This window comes from Diabrotica virgifera, chromosome 3, assembly GCF_917563875.1.
Source record: "Diabrotica virgifera virgifera chromosome 3, PGI_DIABVI_V3a".
Lineage (NCBI taxonomy): Eukaryota > Metazoa > Arthropoda > Insecta > Coleoptera > Chrysomelidae > Diabrotica > Diabrotica virgifera.
The window spans coordinates 249,095,448-249,117,953 of NC_065445.1; the positions used below are offsets into that span (position 1 = coordinate 249,095,448).

The 22,506-nt window shown below is 32.3% G+C and overlaps 1 protein-coding gene across 1 annotated transcript in view; it reads left to right on the forward strand.

The window, feature by feature from the left end:
• The window catches only part of LOC126881671 (vesicular glutamate transporter 1-like), a 55,005-nt gene that overhangs the window by 12,343 nt on the left and 20,156 nt on the right, over window positions 1-22,506 (forward strand). The window contains exons 3-5 of the mRNA XM_050646063.1: window positions 3,796-4,029; window positions 12,227-12,401; window positions 21,238-21,492. Of these exons, the coding sequence (XP_050502020.1) occupies window positions 3,796-4,029; window positions 12,227-12,401; window positions 21,238-21,492 (664 nt within the window). The remainder of the gene's footprint in view (window positions 1-3,795; window positions 4,030-12,226; window positions 12,402-21,237; window positions 21,493-22,506) is intronic.

Below are 22,506 nucleotides of genomic sequence, written 5' to 3' on the forward strand. Positions count from 1 at the left end.
CTTCTCTAACCTTAATGTATGCAACCCGTCATTACATTGCGAATCCGAAAATTGTTCGCGGAGCGAAAAATCCTGAGCATGTCCAGGATAAGTTTACGTTGACGCCTGCGCATTGGAAACTAATCCCGAACTTACTCTGAGTATGCTCGATTTGTACTGCGCGAACACTACTTATAATTTCAGTCAATAATCAGCGACTCTAGTGGTTATTTAGGGAAATAGCCAGTTAGGAATTTGCTCTCGCAAGAGAATGATCGTGGACTGACGACTGACGTGCGGTTACTTCCCCTATCACTCCCACCACAACCAATTTATGGCAGTACCTACTTGGTACCTACTGAATTGGAAAACGACACCGACACTCAGCGAAGAGAAGTAATAATCCTATTAAAGGTGAATTTAGACTTATTCACTTTACATGTACACTGTGGATGATAGATGAATAGTGAAAGTGTAGATTGAAAAGGTCAGCAATTTACATTTTCACTGACGGAATTCATTTCACAGTCTTTTCAAAATGGCGAATAGTCCTGGAGTGGCGTTAATAAGTAAAGCATTACTAAAAGAATATCGAAAATTAGAAAAAATTTGCATTTTTCAACCACAATAAACGAGGAGTATAAACATCAGTGCTTTCTGCTCCACTCTTTTCTGAGTTCCTAATTTTTGCTATTGGTATTATATTGAGTTAATATTTCGTTGCATAATATCGAAAAAAGTAGATGTTATGTAATTTTTTTATTACACGCTTATAAAAATTTAATTACACTCCATCCAGAATAAAGAAATATAGTAGGTAATAATTAGGCATTGATTTTGTGGTAAATACTGTTAAACACGTTCTGTAAAATGTGTTATTTTAAGAATAATATTAAAACAACGAGGAATTACCAAGAAACCGGAACAAGAAATTAACGGTAAACTAAAACTACTTGCTGCTATTAGGGGACACTAACAGACCCGAAGAATCCGAAGAGCTTTCAAGCTTAGATAAAGAGTGGGGGAACCGTATTTACGTTGAGAATATAGGGGAGGCATTGAGAAGAGAAGAAACCTTTTATGCTCAATTTGTTTCGGCCGCCGCGTAATCATCTTGCTCAACTATAGATGGTTATAGTATTTTGAGGGGAGAAAAGTTGCTACGGTTTTTTTGTACAGCGTTGGGGATCTATCTGTGTATTCAATCAACGGTTTTGTACTGGTTTATCTGTAGCCCTATTCTCTTTGCTTTCTTATCTAATTTTCAATTGCTTGTATGCTTAAGTAGTGTCATCTTTGTCTTTGCTATGATATGTAACTAGATCGTCTGCATATGCTACTATTTGAAGTTGATCTGTAATATTTTTATTTACGAAGTTTATCCTCCTTATTCCAATATCAGGTTAAACAGTGTCGGGGAGATAGAGGCGCCTTGTTTCACATCTTTGTTTACCTTGACCTTTGCTGATTTCTTTAATTACTTTCAGTGATTTTTTGAATAAACTTGTCTGTATCTTCAATAAAGCATTTCCTTTAATCACAATTAAGCCAAAACATCACAAACCCTGGACTACCAAAGGTGTCCGCATATAAGCCAAAAATATGCGTTCACTACTGTACATCAAGAAATTTACTACCAACGTCTCTGTTACTGAATATATCACCAAGTACAGGGCAATCTATTTAAAACTTATAAAATCAGCTAACAAATTGTACTATCAAAATCGTCTCAGAAGCTCTAAAAGTGTTGCAAAAGAAACTTGGTCCATAATAAACGATCTTCGAAATAAAACTCACACAGCTCAAACAGACCCTTCCAGTCCCGGAATATCTAAATAAATACTTTGTTAATGTAAGTAAAAATATAACATCAACTATTGTGTCACGACAAGATCCCATTTATTATCTTCCTAATTGAAGAAAGGTTTCGAATTCATTCTTTATAAGACCGGTTGATAAATCTGAGCTGATCCAAACAATCAATAGTATCAAAAGCAAATCTTCCTGTAGTACCTATGGACTATCCATAAAAATTTTCTCAAATCTCCCAGACAATGTGTTGGGAGTCCTCATCTCTCTAATTAATGATTCTTTTGAGAAACGTAAATTTCCAGAGTGTCTAAAGACGGCCATCGTTATTCCTCTTCATAAGGGTGGTGAAAAATCTAATACCTGCAATTATAGACCTATTGCATTACTACCTGTACTCTCCAAAATTATTGAGAGACTCATAAAAGCCCGACTTATGTCCTTTCTCGTTGATAAAAAGATTTTATCACAAAGTCAGTTCGGCTTTTTAAATAATAAATGTACCATCGATGCCATGTTTTCTGTACTACATGAGGTTTATCAAGCATTAAACAATAATCTGCACACTGCCACTGTTTTTTGTGATTATGCCAAAGCTTTTGATTGTATAAATCACGACATTTTGATAAAAAAACTCGATTTCTATGGAATTCGAGGTATTTCTTTGAACTGGTTTCAATCTTACTTGGATAATAGGGAACAAGGTTAGAGCAAATGATACAGACTCTAGTCTCAAAAATGTTGTATGTGGGGTACCACAAGGTTCAGTATTGGGTCCTTTACTTTTCCTTATCTTTATTAATGACATCACTAGTTTAAAAATCGATGGAAAAGTTTTTCTTTTTGCTAACGATACCAGTATCACTTGAAGCAACTCAAATATCGCAACTCTTCATGCTACTGTAACTTCTGATCTACTCATAGTAAAATCCTGGTCCGATTCTAATTTACTCTCTTTTAACGTAGATAAAACCGTAGCATTATCCTACAAAGGAACTCTTCAACCCTTATCCCTTCATAACACCCAGATCAGTATTGTTGATTCTGTAAAGTTTCTTGGTATTTTTTTAGACAGCAACCTTAAATGGTCCCTTCATATCGATGTGTTAAGCAAGAGCAAAGCTTGCTTTGCAATAAGATCTGTTTCGAAGGAAATGAATTTAGCCTCTTCCAAAATAACATATTTTTCTTTGTTCGAGTCCCATCTTCAATATGGTCTTCTTTTTGGGGTTCTGGTACAGCTGCCCAATCCGATGTTATTTTTAGATTACAAAAAAGAGCAATAAGATATCTGTTTAGCTTCAGAAGAATAACACATTGCAGAAGCTACTTCAAAGATCACAGGATTCTAACACTACCTTCTTTATAAATTTTAGAAACTGTTTGCTTAATTCGTAAACATCTACATGTCTTTCCAGCAAGACCTAGACATGATCCACCAGAAATTCTACCTTTGACATCTATTTACCGATCCCGGCCAGTGAGTTAGTAAAGAAATCTATATTATATTCTGCAAAAAAACTATACAACCATCTCCCTCTATAAATTAAATCTGCAAAATCTTTCCCCAAGTTCCGTAAAATGACAAAAGCCTATTTTTCTGAAAGACCATATTATGCAATAGCATAGTTTCTTAACGAATAACTAAGAAATTACAGTATTCTTATGTATAAGTAGAATCTTAATCTCTATTTGAGTGTCATATGCAGCAGCTTAATATGTAGATTACCTACGCAATTTTCATTTTTTTTTTAAATTTTGCAATAGATTGTTACTGTTTTTTATTTCACTTTATTATGTTCTATTTATATTGACGATTTATATAATTTTAGTAAACTGTATTTGTTATTGTTTTTATTTATGATTCTTGTAAGCTTTGTCCATAAAATTGTTAAAATTTTCATGACAATAAAGCATATTTCTATTCTATTCTATTCTATTCTATTCTATTCTATTCTATTCTATTCTATTCTATTCTATTCTATAATAAAACCAATGTTTTTGTAGCAAAGAGAATTTGATTGGGATACAGCAATCCAAGGCCACATTCTCAGTACATTTTACTATGGATACCTTCTTTCCTCATTGTTAGGAGGTTATGCGTCTACACTATTTGGAGGCAAACCTGTCTTTGCAATAGGAATTGGTGGTATTTCAATCTTAAATTTGCTCACCCCTTTGCTGTCAAAGGTGAGTGTGTATGCCTTATTAGCAGTCAGAGTCCTAGCAGGCATTTTTGAGGTAAGCACCTTTTGATAAATATAGACTATAAAAAAGCTTTTGATAGTGTGGAAAGAGATAAAATGCTAGAAGATATTCGTAATGACGTTACAGGGTTTTAAAGCTGTAGTTAGAGTAGATGGAGAACTGACTCCTATTTGACATCAATTTGGGAGTGAGACAGGGAAAAGCACTATCAACAATGCTGTTTAACCTAGTTTTCTTGAGGCAGCCATCAGAAAAACCAATGTAGCTGGTCATATAAATACCAAAGCAGTACAAGTTACTAACTGCATATGCAGACGACGTAGCTATCATTAGTAGGAGCAAGCAACGACTAATGGAAGCGTTCAAGGAAATTGATCCTGAAGCACAAAAAAGAAAGATTATATATGTATAATGGATTTCTATGGCTGTCGCCGCCTCTCCATACCAAGCTTCCAACTTTTTCTATCGTAACACATATCTTCATCTAATTGCCTCGAATCCATTGCCTCCTGGATATTGTCCCTCCAGCTTCTCCGTAGTCGTCTTCTTTTTCTTCTCTCCGGTGGGACCCACTCTAATATTTTTCTCGACCAGCGAGTCTCATTCATTCTTTTAACGTGACCGAACCGTGTCAGCTGTCTCCTTTCAATATCGTCTATTATAGTTTTTTCCACCTTCATATGTTCTCTAATTGTTTCATTTCTTACATATTCTAATCTTAAAACCTGACAACTTCTCCTCAAAAAGTCCATTTCTGCACTAAGTAGCTTCTTTTTATTTCTTGCACTTTATGTCTCAAACTACTACACCGTAGATTGTACCGTTCTTCATTATACTTTCATATATTCTTCTTTTTGTTTCCTTCCTAATATCTTTGTCCCATAAAATTGAATTGAGGGATCTAGTGATGCTTCTACCTTTATTGATTTAATAAAAAGAGGGCTTAAAATAAACGAAACAAAAACGAAATACCTGACCGTTAAAAGAATGCCTGACAATAAAAATAATATCGCAATAGACAACTATACTATTAGACCAGGGCGCATCTGTAAAAATATTAGTACATTTGGACGTTGAGAGGTGACTCAAACTTGTTTGCAGAAATTGCTTGAAAATAACTCAAATAATAATATTTAAGTTATCCTCCCTCTCAAAAAGGTCCGGAACATTGTTTAAATAATCAAAATGTCAAAAAATGAAGGAAAAATTCGATTTTTTTCTTGGTTTTTTGATTATAACTTTAAAAATATTCATTTCCGAGAAAAGTTGTGCAAACATAAAAGTTGCGTAATTAAATTTCCTATAATATAAAATTGGTTAAAAATTTAAAAAATAGTCACCCTTGTTGCAAAATAGCAATAATTGCGAAAAACCCATACAAAAACAAGTATTCGCATTTTACGTTTTTCAACTATTTATGCTACACCTAGGACCTTCATGTTTCACCCAGAAAGACTTTGTGATACATTAAAACAATACTGTAAATTTTATTAAGATCGGTTCAACAGATTTTGCAAAATAAATTTTTCAATCCAGCTTTCGAAAAAAAAAATTCATTTTTTCAAAATGTTACAGGACTGAAAATAAAGTAGATAGCAAGTTGACATTTTTTTTGCTTATAGAAGTTTACTGTACCTTTCATTTGCAACTTGCAAAACTAAAATCGATTAACTACAACGGCGTCAGAAATTTTTTTAAATAAACATTAATTATTGGTGCTACGCGCAGGACAGCGGATAGTTTGCTCTGATTGGGCATTCCAATGACCTTTGATAATATGATTGATACATTTTAATTTTTATTACATTTCGATATAAATAAATAAATTTGTTTATTGCAAAATAAAAACACATACTTTATCCTTTGAAATAACACTTTTTTTAGCAAAAACTTTCTTTGTTCATATATTTTAACTTAGAGAATAAAAGTTTATTATTTTTAAACATATGCAATTGTCTAAACAATATTTCACAAACAATAATAAAATTAGTTTGATTTTTGTGGAATTAAAATATTAAAATACAACAAAATATAGAGTAAGAAAATAATATATTAGATAAAGATTGGAAGAAATTTTGGTGGAAATCAACTTGTGTGAATCGAACACCGCTGTCCTGAGCGTAGCACCAAAAATTAATGTTTATTTAAAAAAAATCCTGACGCCGTGGTAATTATTCGATTTCAATTTTGCAAATTGCAAATGAAAGGTACAGTACACTTCTATAAGCAAAAAAAAGTCAACTTGCTATCTGCTTTATTTTCATTCCTGCAACATTTAAAAAAAATGAATTTTTTTGCGAAAGCTGGATTGCAAAATTTATTTTGCAAAATCTAATAAACCGATCTTAATGAAATTTACAGTGTTGTTTTACTATATCATAATTTTTTTTGGGTAAAATATGAAGGACCTAAGTGTAGCATAAATGGTTGACAAACGTAAAACGCAAATACTTGCTTTTGTATGGTTTTTTCGCAATTATTGCTATTTTGCAACAAGGGTGACTATTTTTTAAATTCTTAACCAATTCTATATTATAGAAAATTTAATTACACAACTTTTATGTCAGTACAACTTTTCTCAGAAATAAACAGTTTTAAAGTTGTAATCAAAAAACCAATAAAAAAATCGAATTTTTCCTTCATATTTTGACATTTTGATTATTTAAACAATGTTCCGGACCATTTTGAGTGGGAGGATAACTCAAATATTATTATTTGAGTTATTTTCAAGCAATTTCTGCAAAAAAGTTTGAGTCACCTCTGAACGTCCAGCTCAAAACAGATGCGCCCTGGACTATATACTATTGATCGTGTGGATGCCTTCACATATCTGGGCACAGAAATCAAACAGAAGAATTCCGTAAGTAGCGAAAATAATGCACGCAGTTCCAGTCAGAATCGTACATACTATATCAATAAAAAATTGATGACGTCGAAGTTATTAGACAAAAGAAGCAAAATGATTATCTACAGAACATTTATAAGACCCGTAGTAACTTATGGTTGTGAAACCTGGGTAAGAGAAAGACGGCACATGGAGAATCAGGAGAAACGGCGAGGTTAATGAATTGAATGGAGAATTTGATATTATAAGATTTGTGAAAAGTCAAAGACTATCATGGGTAGGACATGTCCACAGAGACAAGAAGATGCAAAAGCAGCAAAGAAAATACTACAATGGAAACTATTGATAGGAAGACGAAAAAAAGGAAAGCCGAGAACGAGATGGTTGGATGATGAGAAAGACGATCGAGGAGAGGGGCAAAAAACATCAGAATATAATGAGGTATTTGCCAGATAGGCAAATACCCATCCACGGTTATGATGCCAAAAAAGAAGAATTTTTTGATAAAAATATTTATGTTTTGTTTTCTTACTTTTATCCATATTAAAAATAATAAATAATTTAAATAATGTATGAGGTAACTAGGCAGAAAGGGGCAGTTTAAACATTGCAAAGAGACATGTACCGGGTGTCCCAATAAGAATGGTCCTCGGCCATATCTCAGGAACCGTTTATAGTACAGCTTTGAAAAAAAAATATTTATAACAAAAGTAGAATCGGGAAAAGCCTGGAAATTATTTTCATAATTGTAGGTCCACCGCTAGAGGGCGTAATTGAATATCAAAAATTAAAAAATCAAAATTTTACAAAATTTTCCTAATGAAAGGGCACTGGAAATTCCATCATCGTATTCTTCATAAAATTTTGCGCATATTTGATTTCACAAGTTTAAGTCTACCTTTCCAAATAAGAGGTGCGGGTGAGTGGGAACATTCTTATAAAAAAAATGGCTGTAAGTTCGGTTCTGCTAAATCGGATTTTGCATACTTGGTCTTGTTGAAAACAGCTCTTTTTCGTCAAGTATGTACCTTATTTTCGAAATAGCCTAATAAGTAATATGCAAGCTAGGAGGTGTTATTTAATTGTTTTCAGAAATCTAGTTTTTAAAATCTAGTGGAAAATATTAAATTCAAGTATGCAATTTTAATCCTGTATTACAAAATTAGATCAAACTAGCAACAGAATACCGAAAACCGCATGTCGGTACCTTTTTTCTATCTCGAGATATCTTAAGAAATGTGTAAATATTAAACAAATGTTACTGTCACTGGTAAACGAGGTTAAGGAAAAGTAGTGTGCTATGGAAAAAACAAATATGCATTTTCCAGATGTAAACCTATATAATTAATTAAAACAACAATAGGACAAACAACAGTATAAAATATAACAAAGAAATAAAAGCAACTACTTACTTAGTACTTAGTGACTGCCTAAATGTTCAAATTGTTGCCATCATTTTCGATGCAAGCATTTAAGAGTAGATTGAATAGCAACAGATTTAACTGTTTTAGACTTTTATTTATGAAGACGGATTAAAAACCTTGTATTTGATACTATGCCCACTACTCGAGCAAATATGATCTAGAAAATACGAAACGCCATTCAAAGCATTGCGAAAGCAGAAATTGAGACTGCTGTTCAATCTATTCTTGAAAGAGTAAATACTTGCGTCGAAAATGATGGGCAACAATTTGAACATTGAGGTCGTCACTAAGTAAGTAGTTGCTTTTATTTCTTTGTTATATTTTATAGTGTTGTTTGTCTTATTGTTGTTTTAATTATTTATATACGTTTACACCTGGAAAATGTTTTTTTGTTTTTTTCATAGCACACTAGTTTTCCTTAACTTCGTTTATCGGTGACATTAACAGTTGTTTAAAATTTACACGTTTCTTAAGATATCTCGAGATAAAAAAAAGGTATCGACATGCGGCTTTCGGTATTCTGGTGCTAATTTAGTCTAATTTTGTAATACAGGATTAAAAATGCATACTTGTATTTCATATTCTCCAAAGAAAACTAGATTTCCAAAAATAATTAAATAACGCCTACTAGCTGGCATATTACTAATTAGGCTATTTCGAAAATAAGACTATTACATTGACGAAGAAGAGCTGTTTTCAACAAGACCAAGCATGCAAAATTCTATTTAGCAGAACCGGACTTACAGCCAATTTTTCATAATAAGGTTTCCACTCATCCCCACCTCTTATTTTCAAAGGTAGACTTAAACTAGTGAAATCAAATATGCGCAGAATTTTATGAAGAATACGATGATTGGATTTCCAGTGCCCTTTCATTAGGTAAATTTTGTAAAATTTTGATTTTTTAAATTTGATATTTAATTACGCCCTCTAGCAGTGGACCTATAATTATGAAAATAATTTCCAGGCATTTCCCGAGGCAACTATTGTTATAAATATTTTTTTCTCAAAGCTGTACTATAAACGGTTCTTGAGATATGGTCGAGAGCCATTCTTATTGGGACACCCGGTACAATCAATAGAAGAGTACGTTAAAAAATAAAATAAAAAATTAATAAAAAAAATTAAAAATTTAACGAAAATATTACAAAGTGTACGTCGTCCTTTTTGGAAGATGATTACAAAAGTCTTAAAAATGGTCTAAACTGCTTCGTTTGAGCGAGTCAACCACTTTCTGAAAATTTTTAGAGTGCAGGTTGGACGCGTTTCCGCGTCCCGCGTTATTAACATATTTACGTTGTCGGACTAACGAAATGCGGCTGTAAATTTGTCGGAAAAGAGATCGACAGCCTTTATTAATTAAATATAAGTACTTTAAATTGAAAATTAAGAATTTTGCAATAACAAAACTACCGCACTAGAGTGATATCTTGAGGGCGTCGGACTCTACAATTTTGTAATATTTTGCAATATTTAATTAATAAAGATTGTCGATCTCTTGTTCGACAAATTTTTAGACGCGTTTTGTCAGTCCGACAGAGTAAATATGTTAATGACGCGGGACGCGGAAACGCGTCCAACCTGCACTCTGAAATTTTTCAGAAAGTGGTAGACTCGCTGAAATGAAGCAGTTAAGACCATTTTTAAGACTTTTGTAATCATCTTCTAAAAAGGACAATGTACTGTGTATATACACGACTATTAGTCATGATGTTTTTTTCAATGATATACAGGGTGGTTCATCTTATTCGCCTCGGTCTCTGTACGGAAAACCACTTGATATTTAAAAAAAAATTATTCACTGAAATATACAGGGCCTTTAATACTACAGTCTAAAAATAGTGTGAATTATACAGGGTGCTCCAAAAAAGAGTGGTATATCAAACTTTTATTTTTTCTTATGAAATGCCCTATATCTGATGACATTACCGAATTAACCTTAAAAAATAAGCTATACTTTCATAAAGGTTCCCTATACCTAAATACAGGGTGTTTTGATTTATTTCGATTTTTATAAAAATGTAAGGTTTTAGAAAAAAGTAAATATCTACGAATCTAAGAATCAGTAACAAATTCTTTCTTGGATCTTAATAATAGACTATTTAGTTTACTTAAACAAATGCTTACTGCAACAAAAATTTTTACAGGGTGGTCAAAATTCGAGATTGTTCTATTAACAAATTCAGGCTCAAATAACTTACTTATTTTAAATGGAACACCTTGTATCTTACTAGTCTATCGCGTAGAAAATTTACTTAGCTTTCAATTTATATTAGGGTTTCCTATACCTATCTTTTTACAGGGTGGTCAAAATATTAGATTGTTCTATTAACAAATTCAAGCTGTAATAACTTACTTATTTTAAAGGGAACACCCTGTATCTTACTAGTCTATCGCGTAGAAAATTTACTCTGCTTTCAATTCTTATTAGAGTTTCCTATACCTATCTCCCTTCATTTTTCAAATATTTAAAGATTTCCTAATTTGTAAGCTTTAAAAATTAGAATTAAGTACCTATGTATGTCGTGGTTATGTACAGCACATCACCAACACCGGCAATATACGTAAATATCTTAGTCAAGATACTTTCGTTAATAAAATTCACATTTTTATCATTTAATCACACAGAGTGTTCTTATTTTAAATGACATACTCGATATTCTATTCTTTATAATGGAAGATATTTAAAATCTCTTCAATTCCATGTAATCATTCTCAATACACATGTTATTCTGTAAATATAAATTCCCATGTTATTCTGTAAATACCCATTTTTACATATTTTTGTACAATAGGCTCGTTTTCGTCATAGTAGCCATTGCATTTAATTGTTTGTAATTACGATTCAAAGATTCAAACAAAAAGTGGTGTTCTTAAATTTACTTAAGTAATAACCGTTAGTCCGTTAGTCTGAGATATGGAAAATAGTTATACGGAATGAAATACAATTTAAATATTTTTTCAGAATACGGCATCTAATAAAGTATACAGTATACAGTTTATTATAAACATATTATTCAATGTCATCTGTAGGTAGGCCAAAATCAACTAAAATAATACAACACTCTGTGTGATTACATGATAACAATGAAAATTTGATTAATGACAGTATCTTGTCTAAGTATATTGCTGGTGTTGGTGATGTGTTGTACATAACCACGACATAGGTACTTAATTCTAATTTTTAAAGCTTACAAATTAGAAAATCTTTAAATATTTAAAAAATCAAGGGAGTTAGGTATAGGAAACCCTAATAAGAATTGAAAGCTAAATAAATTTTCTACGCGATAGACTAGTGAATACAGGGTATTCCATTTAAAATAAGTAAGTTATTACGGCTTGAATTTGTTAATAGAACAATCTAATATTTTGACCATCCTGTAAAAAGATAGGTATAGGAAACCCTAATACAAATTGAAAGCTAAGTAAATTTTCTACGCGATAGACTAGTAAGATACAGGGTGTTTAATTTAAAATAAGTAAGATATTACAGCTTGAATTTGTTAATAAAACAATCTCATATTTTGACCACCCTATAAGAAACTTAGTTGCAGTAAGCATCAGTTTAAGTATGCTAAATAGTCTATTATTAGGATCCAAGAAAGAATTTGTTACTGATTCTTAGATTCGTAGATATTTATTTTTTTCTAAAACCTTACATTTTTAAATCGAAATAAATCAAAACACCCTGTATTTAGGTATAGGGAATCCTTATGAAAGTATAGCTTATTTTTTAAGGTCAATTCAATAATGTTATCAGATATAGGGCATTCCATAAGAAAAAATATATCTTTGATACACCACTCTTTTTTGGAGCACCCTGTATAATTCACATTATTTTTAGATTGTAGTATTAATAGCCCTGTATATTTCTGTGAAGAAATTTTTTTAAAATATCAAGTGGTTTTCCGTACAGACACCGAGGTGAATAAGATGAACCACCCTGTATTATTTTTTTTAGGGAATACTTTTTCCTTGTGCCAACGAGGTTTTTGCAAAATGGGCCCCGTCTTCAGAAAAGGGCCTATTGGTAACTATTGGGTTTTCTGGATGTTATGTTGGAACCTTGGCTTGTTTACCAATATCATCAATGCTGGCAGCTTACTTAGGATGGGAAAGTGTTTTTTATGCATTCGGTAATTTACATTTTTTAAAATACATAAAATTAAAACTTTTTTAATTCAACGAGTTATGAAAAAAAAAACCAATACTCACAATCTTATATTGGGTTTATTTGTAGGTAAAAAGGCTACCGGTTTCTGGACTTACAGTTTGTGTCCCATTATCAGGCCACCAATACAGAAGTTTGTTTGAAAACAAACAAATACAAGCTATAATACAAAAATATAAACAAAATTACGAGTTTATTTTAAAGCCCATTTTCTCTCCTACCTCGTGAGTACGATAAAGCAGAATTTTGAGACCTTCAATATTATCTGACAGAATTACTGTATCGTCTGCGTATCTAATCACATTAAGTAGTTCACCGTTGATTTTTATTCCATATGATTGTCTCTCAAGTGACTTTTTAAATAACCGGTCCAAGTAAACATTTAACAATGTTGGCGACAAAGAGCAACCTTGTCCGACTCCTCGTCGTATGGAAATTTCTTCGGTGTTTCTTCTGTCAATTTTTACGATAATAGTTTGATTCCAGTATAAATATTTAATGACACGAATATCTTTGTCTTCTATTCATAGCATCCTAGATATATATTTTTCAGCATCTACATTAATTTTACATGCTGTAAGTACTTTATCGAATGCCTTTTCGAAGTCCTTCTAACCCTAGCTTGTTATTTGTGTGTAATCGTTTATATATTTGTAATTTAACCTTGTAGATTCGTTTAAAATTTATTACAATCAATTTTCACTATCCGCTGTGAGCTCGTACGTAGAGGGGATATTTACAAATTCTCGAGCGCCAGTAGTGGCAAGTCTGTAAACGTTTACCGGAAATTTGACATAAATGTCAAAGTGATTAATGTAAAATTAAAATTAAAAACATTAATTATAAAAAATATTAGTTGGTCAAAGCTGTGGTATATATTTTTACCTTAAATATATTTACATTTTAAATACTGAATTTAAGTTTTTTTAATGTTCCGTAATATGTAATTATAATTTAATCTAAAAATCTTAGCGCCATCTACACGATAATTGTGAAAGTATCCGAAGTAAGAAATTCATATTTTATCAATAAAACGTCAAAATGATTAGCAAAATCTTAAAAAAATCGATTACAATTTGATTATTTTTTTGCGTTGTAAATGTTAAGCGATAACAATTAAATAATAAATTTAAAAATTACCGGTGAAAGATAATTCCAGTAATCCGCTAGGAGTGCCACCAGCGAAGCTCAGAGCGTATACGCTGTGAGCTCGTACGTAGAGGGGATATTTACAAATTTGCGAGCGCCAGTAGTGACAAGTCTGTAAACCTTTACCGGAAATTTGACATAAATGTCAAAGAGATTAATTTAAAATTAAAATTAAAAACACTAATTATAAAAAATATTAGTTGGTCAAAGGTGTGGTATATATTTTTACCTTAAATATACTTACGTTTTAAATACTGAATTTAAGTTTTTTTAATGTTCTATTAATCTATTAAAGTATCCCAAGTAAGAAATTCATATTTTGTCAATAGAACGTCAAAGTGATTAGCAAAATCTTAAAAAAATCGATTACAATTTAACTACTTTTTTGCGTTTTAAATATTAAGCGATAACATTTAAATAATAAATTTAAAAATTACCGGTGAAAGTTGAATTAGTAGTCCGCTAGGAGCGACACCAGCGAAGCTCACAGCGTATAGCTGTTTCGGCTGTTGTTCGAGTGCCCGTCTCAAGTTGATGGAGAGCTATTTGTCCCAAATTAGTCATTCAGAATTATATCTGTATTTTTTAAATTATTAATTTCCATATACCTATTCCATTAAAGATAGCTTAAGGCCTTTATTTTGAATATTGAGAATTCGCCAATGGTCATTAAAAGAATGATTATGGTCTAGAATCTAGAAGGTGAAGTGCATCTGTTTTTCTATTATATTCTAGAATCTAAAAGGAAAAAGTTTTCCTGTAGTTGGCTGTATACCATGTAATACTAAAAACAGTAAAATCCTTTATTAAAGGTATTTATTTAAAATCCCTAAAAAGGGCTACATCACATAACTAGTTTTCGACTGGTTTACCAGTCATCATCAGTGCTTACCTAAAATGAATATAACCTGGTAAAATAATGCAAAGATTTTGAAATTTTGACTACGGTTAAGAAAAGTTGTAGGTTATACTCACGTGAAGTTTACATGCTAGCCACCAAGATATAATTTAACAAAAATATGAGGGTCAAAGCCCTGTATAAGTAATCCGTCAAGGAAACATCGGTTGAAAATGCTAACTTATGGGTGGATGTTTGAAATATTTTTACTAATCTGCCCCAGGTAACATCTGAGCTGTAAGATTTGTTTACTGACTTTACTTTTCGAATACAAACATTTGTGTAATGTGGTTTGCCTAACCACCTCCACTGACAGTATACGTGAATACCTTTTTAACTAAAACATCTAGTTTACCGAATTTTAAATGATAATTTTCACAATGGAGTGTGTTGTTACATCATTTCTAATTTTAACAAGCTGTACACCATAGTCTTTACATATGACAGGTTAATTTTTCAACTTCCTGTGGAACTGTCATTTCTTTCTTGTCATCATTTGGAAGTTTCTATCCATTTCATTGTCACTTGCTGCCACACTTCCACGATGTGAACAAGTCAAATCACAGCTCAGATGTTACCTGGGGAATATTAGTAAAAATATTTCAAACATCCATGCTAAATTAAGTTAGCATTTTCAACCGATGTTTCCTTGACGGATTGCTTATACAGGGCATTGACACTCATACTTTTCTTAAATTATATCTTGGTGGTTAGCATGTAAACTTCACGTGAGTATAACCTACAACTTTTCTTTACCGTAGTCAAAATTTCAAAATCTTTGCAATATTTTACCAGGTTATATTCATTTTAGGTAAGCACTGATGATGACTGGTAAACCAGTCGAAAACTAGTTATGTGACTGTAATGTTGCCCTTTTTAGGGATTTTAAATATATACCTTTTATAAAGGATTTTATATATTTATATAAACCGATATATCCGATAATCAATTTGGCTTTATGCAGGGCAGATCAACAACAGATGCAATTTTCATTGTAAGGCAACTGATGGAAAAATACAGGAATAAAGAGACCAACGCTCATATGGTATTCATTGATCTTGAGAAAGCATATGATAGAGTTCCTCGAGAGATTCTGTGGTGGGCACTCAATAAGAAAGAAGTATCTGGCGAATATGTAAAGATTGTGAGAGATATGTATGAGGGAGTAACGACTAGAACAGGTGTGGGAAAGACTGATAAATTTCAGGTGAAAGTAGGATTGCACCAAGGCTCGGTGCTTAGTCCTTATTTATTCTTATTAGTTTTGGACCAGATAACAGCGAAACTACAGGGTAGTATTCCATGGTGCCTAATGTATGCTGATGATGTAGTGTTAATAGGAAATAGTGAAAGAGACTTAGAACAAACACTGGAACAGTGGAGACAAGGTCTGGAGGAAAAAGGTTTAAAACTTAGTAGGACAAAAACAGAGTATTTGGAATGTTCATTTAAAGATTGAGTTACTACAAATAAAATGGTATCATTGGATGGTGAAATGATTGTGAAAAGCAATAGTTTTAAGTACCTAGGATCGGTATTACAGAGTAATGGAGAAATAGATGGAGATGCATGCAGTAGAATTAAGGCCGGATGGATGAAGTGGAAAGAAGCGAGTGGTGTGTTGTGTGACAGAAAAGTTCCAATGAAGCTGAAGGGAAAATTCTATAAAACAGCCATAAGACCGGCTATGATGCACGGAACTGAATGTTGGGCAGTGAAAAAGGGGAACAACGAATGCATGTGGCGGAAATTAGAATGCTTAGATGGATGAGTGGAGTGACAAAGAAGGATAAAATTAGAAATGAGTATATTAGGGGAAATCTAGGTGTGACACCAATTGATGCCAAAATGAGAGAGCATAGGTTAAGATGGTTTGGTCATGTTCAACGTCGAGACGTTAATCATCCAATACGAAGAATAGCTGAAGTGCAGATTCCTGGAAGGAGTAGGAGAGGAAGACCAAAGAAGACCTGGGGGGAGACGATAAGGTAGGACATGTTGGTAAAGGGGATTAACATTGATATGACCCAAGATAGAATTTTGTGGAGAAATGCAATTAGGGAAGCCGACCCCGCATAGGGATAAGGCAAAGAGAATGATGATGATGACCTTTTATAAAGGATTTTACTGTTTCTTTTTTAGAATCTGTTTTTCTATTATTAAAAATCATTTTGTGTTCTGCTATACTTACGTTTGTTAAAGGTTCTACCAATTTGACTTAAGTAAGTTTTTGTGCAGTCACATTTATTGAAAAGTATTAAGGAATGTTGGACCTTGTTAGTATATTCTACACTGTAATTACTATTATTGATTCTAATTATGTGTTCTCAGTTATCGAGTTTGCATGACTCCAACTTGACTGAGAACACATAATTAGAATCAATAATAATAATTACAAGTAAAAATATACTAACAATATCCAAGATTCCTCAATATTTTTAAATGGGCGGAGGTAAATTCCTCACCAACCAGTAAAAACATATAATCCGACAGGTATTTTCCTCACCAAATTTAAGGGTTCCTATTAATCCGGTAGGTATTTTCCTCACCAACTCACTCAGGTAATAAAATAAAAATATAGATGTAATTTAAGAATGATTATTATGAAAGCATCCAAAATCCGAATAAAAGACATTAAATTCCTTACATTATAATAATAGTTTATAATATAGATAATAAGCAAAATGTATAAATTATTATTTAATATTTACTATTATACTAAACACACTTTACAAAATCCATACAAAATTCATTTGATTAGACTGATATTAATAAATTTTCTACAGTTATTTTTCAATTTCAGTTTAACTTCTTTATCTTTGATAGGTTTAGCAATATGCAAACTTTAAATTTTAACATAAAATTCTTTAATTTGTTCTAAGAAGATATACAGAGTGTCCCAAAAGTAGTGGAACGGTCGAATATCTCGCGAACTAAACATCGGATCAAAAAACTGAAAAATACGTGTTCAATCATTTTCAAAAATCTATCCAATGACACCAAACACCAACCCCCACTACACCCCCTGGAGGTGGGGTGGAGGGTAACTTTAAAATCTCAAATGGAAACCCCTAGGTTTTCTTGCAGATTTGGATTCGTTACGTAAAAGTAAGCAACTTTTATTCAAGACATTTTTTCGAACTGTGGATAGATGGCGCTATAATTGAGAAAAACGATTTATCCTGATACCATAGGTAAATTATAGAAACGGTCTAATATCTCGAGAAATACACTTCCAAATGAGAAACCAAAAAAAAGGTTTGTAATACTTTTGGAAAACCTATCGAAAAACGCTAAACATGACCCTCTAACCCACCCCCTGGAGGTGGGGTGGGGGGTAACATTAAAATCTTAAATAGCAACCCCCACTTTTTATTACAGATTCGGATTCGTCATGAAAAACTAAACAACATTTATTCGAAACATTTTTTAGAATTGTTGATAGATGGCGCTTTAATTGGAAAATACGATTTATTAGCGCCATGTATCAGCAATTTTAAAAAATGTTTCGAATAAATGTAGCTTAATTTTTCATGACGAATTCGAATCTGCAATAAAAAGTGGGGGTTGCTATTTAAGATTTTAAATTTACCCCCACCCCGTCTCCAGGGGGTGGGTTGGAGGGTAATTTTTGGTGTTTATCGATAGGTTTTCGAAAAATATTAAAAACGTGTTTTTTTGGTTTCTCATTTGGAAGTGTATTTCTCGAGATATTAGACCGTTTCTATAATTTACCTATGGTATCAGGATAAATCGTTTTTCCCAATTATAGCGCCATCTATCCACAGTTCGAAAAAATGTCTTGAATAAAAGTTGCTTACTTTTACGTAACGAATCCAAATCTGCAAGAAAATCTAGGGGTTTCCATTTGAGATTTTAAAGTTACCCCCACCCCACCTCCAGGGGGTGTAGTGGGGGTTGGTATTTGGTGTCATTGGATAGATTTTTGAAAATGATTGAACACGTATTTTTCAGTTTTTCGATCCGATGTTTAGTTCGCGAAATATTCGAACGTTCCACTACTTTTGGGACACCCTATATATGGATGGATGCGTATTATAAAACGATGAACTAAAATGCGACTGAAAAGATTCGCAAGCATTCGTAGTACGAATAACAGAAGAATTTGCCTCTGCTCACAAATATGGGGAGAATATGGTATTGTCGTCTACATAAGTTTCAACTAAATAATCAACATATTATCTAAAATTTCATTTTCTGGTTTGCATGACATTAAATCAAACACAAAACGATCTAATACGTCTTCTGGTTTTATATATAATATGTAAGGCCAAAAGTCTGTTTGAGTCACTTACCTACTTCAGAATCATTTTGTATATTCTGATGTTAAATCAAGAGACTGAATTTTTCTATACCAAGCTTGGTGTAGATGAAATCTAGAACCATGTATTTCAGTGTTCGGACACGTTTGAATGATTGCATTATGTATAGCCTTTTCAAAATCTACAAAAATTTTACTAGGATTGATTGGGGGGAGGGGCGATCAAAAATCTTCAAAAATTGCGTTACGTAATACGTGAACGCCCCATTACGGTGCGTTACATAGGGGGAGGGCGGGGTCAAAAATCTTCAAAAATTGCGTTACGTAATACTTGAACGCCCCCAAACTCAATTTTGAGAGCTTTAAAAATTTCTGATTTTAATAAATAAAAAAATTGTTGTAAGTTTTTGTTTTTTGTTTGGTAGTAAACAGTATATCTAATAAAGATATAATGCCCATTACTTAACCCAAGACTAGTGAATAATTGCAAATAATATGTGGTACAATAAGAAATGTACCATACATACGAGAGGGGCAAAATTATGAAAGAAATTCATTTTCTCTAAAATGGACGATTTTGGAGAAAAATGCCGAAACAGGTCGATTTTTATTTTTAAATTACAATTTTTTGGCCTATATTTCATACTAGTGACGTCATCCATCTGAACGTAATCACGTAGTCGATAATTTTTTTAAATAGAAATAGGGGTCGTGTGGTAGCTCATTTGAAAGGGTGTTTAATTCTCTCTTCAATAATATAAACATTTAACATATTTATTTGTACAGGGTGGCCAAAAAAATAATTCTTGAATTAAATTAATTGACACAAAAAGAAGAATGTATTTAATTTATTTGACTCAAAATACATTATATTGCTGCCAGAGAATAGAAAAAAATGTTTATTTGGCAAATGAACATTGCTGTTCGCTTAAATTAAATGTTCGAATTGCCAAGAGGCAGGTGAGAGGTTGTTTGAGATTTAATTTAAGTGAAAAGAAATGTTTATTTGTAAAATAAACATTTTTTTCTACTTGCTACTCTGACAGCACTACAATGCATTTTGAGTTAAATAAAGTACATACCTACATTCTTCTTTCTGCGTCAATTAATTCAATTCAAAAATTATTTTTTTGTTCACCCTGTATAAATAATGATGTTAATGTTTATACTATTGAATAGAGAATTATTTTACCTTTCAAATGAGCTATCAAACGTGACTAGTATGAAATATATACCACAAAATTTTAATTTAAAAATAAAAACCAACTTGTTTCGGAATTTTTTTCCAAAATCGTCCATTTTGGAATAATCCATAATTTTTACCCTCTCTGTATAAAATTCAATGTGGCTAAAAGTCTTATATTTGTTTCACAACTAAATACAATTATCTTACTTTTGACACAGTTTATAAAGAGAAAATTTTCCCCCCTGGTTGTTTTTTGAGCACAGCTCTTCACAAATTCTTGAACCTCATCAATATTGGAAGGAGGTTGACCAGGCATCATTTTTCGTCGATAAATATATAAATATATTTTCTTATGTAACTGACATCAATCGTAGTAATTGTTTCAGTCAAATTACCTGCAAGCTCTTGGCGTATAATTTTTGCTGGTTTTTCAGTTATATTCTCTTCGGATTTACGTTTACAAGAGTTAGAAACAATTTTTAGATATATCTTCTGACGATCTGGTTCATGATTATGGTGTAGGCTACTTCGAGATATTGTAAAATTTGCACCAATAGAAAACAATTTTGCACTACAAGTTGGTTTATTACACCTCCAGAACACTTCTTCACTTCTTAAAACTTTCATTTTATAAAATATGCCATTTTTGTCAAAATTACACTAAAAATAAAATACTATAATCAATTAACTAATTATTATTATAGGTACCTACTGTAATTTTATAGTAGATAAATAATTCCCTGAATGCCTTTTAGTAAAATCTACCTGAAAGAACCATTTCGGTTTTGGTGAGGAAAATACCTGTGGCATACCCTTCCAAACGCAGGTAAAAAATTATTTTGGTGAGGAAAATACACCCGCCCGTTTTAAATAACCTATTGTTGCTAGTTTAGTTAAAAATTTTAATAATTAAAAAAAATGTAATTATTTAAGATGTTTCGTCGTTTAGTGGCATACCAATTGCAGAATAGGATCTCCTCAAGTTTTTAAGTTTTTCAGTGTCTTATTCAAGTATATGTTGAAAAGAATGTTGGAGGTAATCTATGTATAGACTTATCTTAGTCTTTAACTTGCCACGAAATTTTCGGAGAACTGGTGGTTAATCTTTATTTTTAATTGAAAATCATTGTAGAATCGTTGGATTGCTTTCACAAGTCACAAGTGTAATATTAATATATGAGCTTTCCAATACTTGTCATAGTCTACATGGGGGTATTTTATCATAAGCTTTCGTCAAGTCCCCAAATACAAATAAATTTACTCTTTACTTTATTATTATTTTTTAGGACTGTTTGGATGTTTATGGACGATTCTCTGGCTTACGCTTACATCGAACTCACCAGCCCAAGACTCGAGTATTTCACAGGCGGAGTTACTTTATATCACACAAAACGGAGAAGAAAATTCGACAAAAGAAAAATTTGTGATTCCTTGGTGGTGCATCTTAACGTCTGTGCCAGTATGGGCATTGACCATATCAGTGGCGTGCAAGGCATGGGGATTCTTTGCTCTGTTGAGCCATTTGCCACAGTTCGTTAAATGTAAGTTTATTTTAAATGTTTTAGCCAACATTGTTTTACTACCTTATTTAACTTCTTTGTTTAAAAGATTGTTTATAGAAATTATTATGACCTGTTGTCTTTTACTGTTTTTGTTTTTATTTGCTTTTTAATTTTTTTATATTCAATATTTTGGTCATATCAAATTCCCTTTTCTTCGTTTACTTTGTCCTTCACTTGTTTCACTTATGACTACATACAAACTCGAAACACACTGACTGACAAAATCAATGTGTATATTTTTCCAGTTGTATGGCGGCTCACCAAAGTGTCATTTACTATGACGGTAAAAACCAAAGACAAAAACATTCAGTCGAAATACGCAAAATATATACAAAATCGCAAAATCTTCCAGGGAAATTTTCTCTAGCTTAGATGTATGTTTACAGAAATATAATATATACCATCTATACCTCAGGAACTCTTTGTGTAAAGATTGTGAGAGATATGTATGAGGGAGTAACGTGTGTGTAGGTTAACGTTTTTCACCGTACATCACTACAAAGGATAGATTAAGAGATCCACCTTAAGGAATCTATCTTTATGGTAAACTCAGATAGGTAGACACCAGAACTAACCTTCACTGAGAACATTAACATAATTATACTATGTAGAGAACAAATAGTCCTAAATATTAATGGGGATTGAACATGATTGACTGATGGATCTAAAATTGCCCATAGTACTGGATCAAGAGTCTTTGGCCAGACATGTACCTAAGTATAATAAATCTTACAGCCAAGTATATACATATAACTGTGTTCCACGCTGAAGTTTTTGCTTTGGTGGCCTGCGTTGATTAATCATGGATGGAGACCCAAAACAAAGATAATCTTCTTCTTCTTTCTCATAATCCTTAGTGCCCTTCAGGGCGTCGGATGTCGGGTTCCGCCTTTTATCCACTTCTTCCAATTGCTTCTATTGGTGGCCAGGTTCTTCATATCCCTCATACTGATGTGTCTCCTTTCACCTATATCTTGGATCTGGTCCATCCAT